This window comes from Pocillopora verrucosa, chromosome 14 (genome assembly GCF_036669915.1).
Source record: "Pocillopora verrucosa isolate sample1 chromosome 14, ASM3666991v2, whole genome shotgun sequence".
Classification (NCBI taxonomy): Eukaryota; Metazoa; Cnidaria; class Anthozoa; order Scleractinia; family Pocilloporidae; genus Pocillopora; species Pocillopora verrucosa.
Genome location: NC_089325.1, coordinates 6,761,970 through 6,769,043, shown reverse-complemented (window position 1 = coordinate 6,769,043; position 7,074 = coordinate 6,761,970). Strand labels below are relative to the sequence as shown.

At 40.1% G+C, this 7,074-nt stretch overlaps 1 protein-coding gene across 1 annotated transcript; it reads right to left on the bottom strand.

Moving 5' to 3' along the window:
• Positions 1–538: 538 nt before the first annotated feature.
• LOC131794897 (histone acetyltransferase p300-like) lies at positions 539–5,961 on the bottom strand. The gene is made up of 4 exons (XM_059112467.2): positions 5,806–5,961; positions 5,287–5,366; positions 3,198–3,690; positions 539–2,206 (listed from the first exon to the last, which is right to left on the bottom strand). The coding sequence occupies exons 3-4, from the start codon at positions 3,667–3,669 to the stop codon at positions 1,515–1,517; spliced, it is 1,164 nt and encodes a 387-aa protein (XP_058968450.2). The 5' UTR covers positions 3,670–3,690; positions 5,287–5,366; positions 5,806–5,961; the 3' UTR covers positions 539–1,514.
• Positions 5,962–7,074: the final 1,113 nt, after the last annotated feature.

The window sequence follows — 7,074 nt, the reverse complement described above, 5'->3', positions numbered from 1 at the left end:
TTCATCGATTTCAATTGATTTTCAGGCCGGGTTTACTGAGTTCAGCATAGTTATCACTTATAAATAAATTATATAAATTTCGTTTCAAATTATCAACAAGAGTGCGAGATATACCCAGTTTGTATAGTGTGAAGATGAAACAAATAACAAGTATTTATTAGTGACCAGTCATATTTATCACCCGTGAAGGATGGGGGGGAGCAGAGGGGTAGGGGTAGGGGTAGGGGTAGGGGGAGTAGAGGGGTAAGGGTAAGGGGAGCAGAGGGGTAGGGGTAGGGGGAGTAGAGGGGTAGGGGTAGGGGTAGGGGTAGGAGTTAGAAGAACATTACATAGCCTTGGTAGGGGATCAGGTAACTGTCAAGGGGGGGGGGAGATTCATGAGAATATTACAGAGACTTATCAAGGGATCAAGTACATATTATCGAGACACAACTAGAGTTCCCCGCCCCTCCCCTCCCGGTGATTAACATTGACCGATCTTTTATATGTCACAAAGTTTGTATACGTAGTCACAATGTGACAGCATCATAACGTAGGAATTTTCCCTTCTTTCTGTCTCAGTTTTCAAAGTTTTTATTGTATAATAATTTATCCATATCTAATTTATTGATAAAGATATTTTAAATTTAAAGTATATCATTGAGAGATATTTATTATGTCTTGATCAAACACATATATCGCCGATTATTTAAATGAATGAAATATTTTTTTAACTTTATATCGATCTAGAGTTTTTTCATGAACTAAGTTTTTTTCGCCAATCCTCATCACTGTGAATGGCACTATGTTGTAAAAAAATGCATATTTCTGTAATAAAATACTTTTTTTGGTCACTCAATTTGTTTGAAGTTAAAAGGCATCAGAAAACTATTTTAAACAATAGGCGGTTTGAAGTTAGCTAGAACTAACATTTGATCATGCAGTATGACCGTCCAGGTGAGGGGAGTCCCGGGAAAGACTGTAGTAGTTACTGACGTTTGGTAAATCTTACCAGAAGTCATCGTCACGGAGTTAAACATTTTGTAGGTGGCCACAAGGAGAAATCTTGACTCTGATAATGACTTCTGCTAACTTTGTGAAAACGTCAGCCATTACAACCGATGGCAGTCCTCCCCAGTGCTACTCTCAGCCGAGCGCGCGGAGCACATGATCAAGAAACTGGATCAAAGGACGTAACGCCTACTATGTCAGAGGTTCAGCGCGCCAAACTCTGAGCCACCGTGCCTTACACGACTTACAAGGCACTGAAAATCCCGCCATTTCCTAAGCCAGTTGCACATGACTGGAGTTAGTGGGAGAAGATTGTTGTAACTCGCGAAGCAACTGAGGATCATATGGGAGTTTAAAAAAACCTACAACTGATTAATCATGGCTAATTTTCCTAGTCTGAGCACATCATTTTCTCTGAGCCACCAGATTGGTTGATTTCTGTTGTGCAAATTGGAAAAAATTCGGCTTTAAGATAACAGTTGTAAACAAGTAATGGCGTTCAAAATGGTATAAAATGTCAAGGGCTACTCCAGAGCTTTGATCTCCTCGACAGCTTTCCTCAACGACTTAATGCATATCACAAGCTCCTCTTTCGTTTCCAATCGTTGCAGGCCCAGACCTAAAAGCTTATTCAATGCGTCCATAAGGCGTGCTTTCAAAACAGCATTACCGTTGCTCCCTTGATTTCCTCTCATCGCGCCATAAGGGTTGTCGCCGACGCTCTGTGCCATCGGTGCACTACAGTTGGAAACGTCCACATGAGTAGAGAAGGGGTAGGTATTGAGCTGATCTGTTCCCCCACGAATTTCTGCATTGGCAGCTTGCGTGGCTTGACAGCTCTGAAAACTCCTGTCTGGAAGAAGAGAGGACATACCTTGCTGTTGCGTCCCTGTATATTCTTGCACATCTACTTTTTCCGCAAGTAAAGGAGTGAACGTTTTCTGAATCTTCGTCGTTATCGGACCCTCTTCGGAAGCAGAAAGAGGTCCTGTGGAAGCATCGAGCTGGGTGGTTGTCAAAGTAACCGTTTCGTTTGCACCAAGGTGGTTCCTACTTTGCTCCAGACGTGAAGATTTCACAAACGGCGCAGAGCTGGTTGGTGAAACAAGAGGATGTCCCCTCTTCTGTTGATCAGTTGGATAGGTGTAAGTCCTGAGCCTCAATGGAGACGAGAATTCATTTGCTGATGCTGTGCGATTGACAGCTGTCTTTCCACCTACAAATCCACAAAAGTTTTTCTATTTTCAACTTTTATAAACGTAACTTAGTTTGTTAGAGCTAAAGTAATAATATTATATTCTGCTTTTAAGGGGTTCTACAATAATTATCAGTACGGCGGAGGGCGGTAAAACAACAGCATGTGATTTTCTGTGAAAGTGGAGGGGGGGGAGGGGGAGGGAGGGGGGACAGCTGCTGAAAAGCTGACTGAAGGATTAAAATACCCCAACTATCTTACTAAAATGATATTCATTACTTTTTGGGACTGATTTGATATGAATAAACATAGTGTATTCGCATAAAAAATTTAACAAAGAGCTAACAGTAATTAATAATTGTTTTGAAGCAGTTTTTAAGGTCCTCAATCAGATGGCCATAAGTTAACATGGTGCCCCCCCCTCTTTATACCACCCCCCCCATCCCCCTTCTCCTGATAATTATTGCACAGTCCCTAATCGGTCAGAAATGGGCGGAAATTTCAAGTTTTTAACACAGATTTGAGGGCATTACAGAAAGCAACCCTGCTTACATGTCGAACTATTTTAACACGCTGATAAAAAATTCAAATTTCGAAACCAAGAAACATACATTTCTTTATTCCGACAGGAAATAACTTCATGGTCATTCGATTTTCCCTTTTTGCATGACGTTGTTTAAAAATTGATGAAACCACTTTTATGTGCTGTGTTCTTTTCTTTCTTAGCTATGAATTCTTCAATTTTAAATTTCCTGAGGTTTCCGTGTATCAAATCGTTGCCTTTACGCAGGGCCCACCAAGGCAGCTAACAACAGTTGCGAATTCATTACCAATGTGGCTACTCAGTTTGAAATAGATTATCATCACTTTAATCAGGACCTTTGATAGGCATTCCTGTTTAACATGCATATATACTTAAACTACATCGTAGTCTTGCAAATTCAATTCTTTCATATTTCAATTCGAATAACTTTCATAGAATAAGACTTTACAAAATGATGCTTTAATTCACCTTTTAAGTCGCTACTATTCACCGAAGAACAGCTGTCGATGTGATGAGGTGCGCTCATTTTCCTTACATTCTTGGAGGGAGAGGAGTTTGGTGTGACAAGGTCATTCCTTTCGTCATCGGTAACAACTCTTCTTTTCCAATGCTGGCTCTTGTCCAAGGTGTTGCTGTCCGCCATCTGAGACGCCACGAACTCTTTAAGTTTTTCTTCCATGCAAAAGGGTATGCAGCAGTAAACATCATCGCACGATTCAGCGTGTTTTATAGCGAGGTTTTTCATGCGTTGGCACACCTGGCACTGGGTCTTTTTGCAGCCCTGTGTGTGTTTCATCGTCAACTTCATGTTCACACAATGTGGAAGTGGACACTCGGGGTTCCAACAATTTAAAGTGTGTTCTAGAAGTTCTAGGGAACTTTTAAACCGTCCTTGTACGGCAGCTGCATCTTTTGTGTTTGTGGTTTCCTGTCCTGCCATTATGACGTAACTCGCGATGATCTAGAAAAGCCAAATCCATTGTGAGTTATTGAGGTCCCCTAAGTTTCATATTTTTTCGGATACGTCTGATTTCCCTTGATGTTCGTGATTGTTGCCCCTAAATCTACCAATGAATCAGCTTATCCATTTTCAAATAATGAAATAAATAAGTAAATAAGTGGATCAATACATAGCATTAAGCGTGTTAGCGTCTGATCACTCGTTGACAAAAAAAAGCCGCTTGCAACCTATCTATAAAGGTTTTTGCCTTCGTCAACAACTTACAAGTCAGTTTCCGGTCGAATCTCAAAACATTTCTCAGAAACATCACCATCTTATTCGACACAACACAAACCTTACGGACATGTTTTCCATGCTAGAAATAGATTGACGCTTACCGGAAAGAAGAATTTCTTGAAAGACTTTCTTTTCAAAGCGAAAATATCTTTACGTAGTAGAAACGTAGTTATTTCCTGCCTAGAAGATGACTATATTTACAAATATTTCTGACAAAGCTAAACCGCTGTCTTATGAACTATACTTCCACAGTTTGGCTAGCTAGAGTTTAACTTTGAGACTCCCTACAAGGGTTTGTACTTTTTCACAAACGAAAATGAGCTAGGAAAGTATAAACTTTCAAATTACCGGAAACAATTATCGCTTCCTAGAAGGAACCTAGACCATAAAATGCTTTTAAAGTTAAAACAGAATTTCTTTACGACTCTGCAAAAGACACAAGATCGTGTTTGAGGTACCTCCCGTCACTAACATTTTTGATTTGTAAGGCTACGGTCTAAAGCCAGGAAAAAAAACTAAAAGTTATAATATTCGTGGCGTCTGTGAATAAGTTGACAACTGCGTGGGATTTGTAGTGTATTGTTATTCATGCCTGGTTTAAAACAATGGCTCGCTCGCTCGCTCGCTCAAGACACGCAATTCTTGTTTGCCAATTTTAAAAATTAAAACAGATTCAGCTACCATTTTCGAACATACACCTATGCAGCACGCCCGAGAACATCGTCCGTCTCAAGTACTATCCACCCCGCCCCTTTGAGCTTGGAGCAGCACGTAACAATTACACGTAGGAGGTCGATCGGATACTTGAAATTTAAAATCGTTCAATCGAAAAAAGACTTGAATATCACCGAACTATCGATCCTCTTGCTTTAAGCGTCGAATTTCAAAGCATTCTTCACCATCGAAGCTAGATCTATATGAACTATCTTTTGATCACGAGAGCGAGTTAACGAGCTCAAGAAGTCTAAGAGGGTATCTGCACTGCCGGAGAGAAAATTTTCTCTTAACCAGACGTAATCGACGCATGAGATCGTCACGATCATGCAATATTTGTCAAGTGAGATTATTTTACAGATCTGAGGTAGATTTACCCCACGGCGATCAAATTCGGACGTTTGCCAGCCCGGGCTAAGATGTAAACAACCGTTGTTTTTTAGCGCGAGCTAAACAAGCCAGCACATGATACCCGCAAAAAGTTGCAAGCAGTAGGGTTAAATAATTTTTCACTGAATAAGAGCCCAGTTGCAATCACAGTTAAAGCGAAACGAAGATAGATAATAAGGTATTATAAGGCACTGAGAGATGTGAAGACAGGCTTACCTTCTGATTGCTGATATCAAACTCCAAATTTGGCAAACGGGAATACACACCTTTAGGATGAATGTTACCTGCTCGAGAAACTGAAGAAAGACCACTCGTTCAGCGTTTGTAAGCTTTTTTTTTTATAGGCACCCTCTCTTATTGTTGAGGCATATAGCGATATCTGGTTGTTAAAAATGCGGAATTTTCGAATGAGCAATTCCGAGCAATTTACTTCCGGGGTATGACTCACACGCACCAACCGGTTCCGTTTTACAGAGACTGACCTTAAATTTTAAAATGTCGAACTTCCATTGTCTAAATATATGAAAGAATATGGTTAAAATCCTGGTTTCTTGGTCCACTCACATCAACCTCTTATTTCCACAGTGCCACTATCCGAAATTGATTCAGAATGCAGGTAGATTTCGTTGCATGACGATTCTATAACAAGCCCACAAAATTAATTGCGTGGGTGCATACTTTTCTTATAGTCATAGATGTTTCAGATATCTAAGCTTTTGTTGTTATGAATCTTACCCTTATTATGCTCTGAGGAAGGGCTTCGCCGGGTAATAAGTTTGTTATTATCTACTCTTCCATGAACCCACAGTCTTTCCGAACTTCATATAGTTTCGGAACTGATCTGGTTTCTCCGTAACTTACACCAATTTCCTTTGTCCCCGGGAGATTGGATAAATTGGATCTCGACTGTTATTGTAATGATTACTGCGGGGCGTTTACGCTTGCCTCACATCCTTTGCCAGTCCTATCACGTGAAGCAGTCAGGCTGAAAGCTGCAACGAAAATGTAACGTAATTCGTTACAGTTTTCCCTTAAGAAAAGGAAAATACAATCTAAGAATTTATGCTAGGTAAAGACCAACGAAAGCCGAGTAGGCCTACTCTTTTTATCTTTTTTAAATCAATTCTTTTTCTGGTCTGATTCACTAAACTCAAGTTACCACTTCAACTGAAATACTAACCCTTCCGAATGGTGCGTGGTTTGAGCCGAAGCTAACGTGACAGGGATGACTAAATATAACCAAAATTCGCCCACAGGAAGTGAATTTAGTTTCATCTTTAGATGATAAAACCTGCTCGCAACCTATAACTTGCTTTTTGCAAGGGTAATTTCAATATTTACGCCAAGAAATTTTTTCGTTCAAAAGCTTATGTTTGTTTTGTTTGTTTGTTTGTTTTTTTTTTGCGTGAATTTTTTCAAATGGGATAAATGCAGATGCTGGTGACGCGTCACTTATCGATACAAATTAGGTTGAGGTCGGATGCGCCTAGAAAAATAAAGTGAAGTGTTTTTGTGGTTCTCGAGAGCCAATTAACGTAAGACGTGAAATTAAGTTTTCTTTAAACAGAAGTTCACACCCTAACTAGCGTAAAACAGCTAACCAACGAAATTGATTCCATCAATTCACCTCCAATATTTTTTCCTTTAGAACGCTACTGAAAGCGAAGTCATCATGGCACGGCTGAAAGGCCGTGCGACTCTAATATTTAGCCAACTGCTGGGCAATTATGCAATATTGACTTTTGGCATGGAACGGTCGAGTCACTGTTCATCCCTTGTTACGTATTGGGATAATAGTGAAAACTTTGTAACCGAACAAATGGAGTACAACGGTTTCCAATCTACCGTCTGCGATCGATCTACTCAAATATTTCGTATGCTTGGCCTCCTTTTTTTTTTCTGGGCTTACTGTCGCCCCTTTGCAGTTTTTGCCGAATCACTGAACCAATATTGTGCATTTTCCTCCAAACTGGTAATGTTTGCAAATATAAAGCTAGTCGAAAT

Bases quoted from the DNA above. Each gene is read 5' to 3' on its own strand.
- LOC131794897 (XM_059112467.2), bottom strand. From the start codon at position 3,669: ATGGCAGGACAGGAAACCACAAACACAAAAGATGCAGCTGCCGTACAA. The intron at 2,207-3,197 runs GTGAATTAAAGC...GTGGATTTGTAG, and splicing joins GAATAGTAGCGACTTAAAAG to GTGGAAAGACAGCTGTCAAT.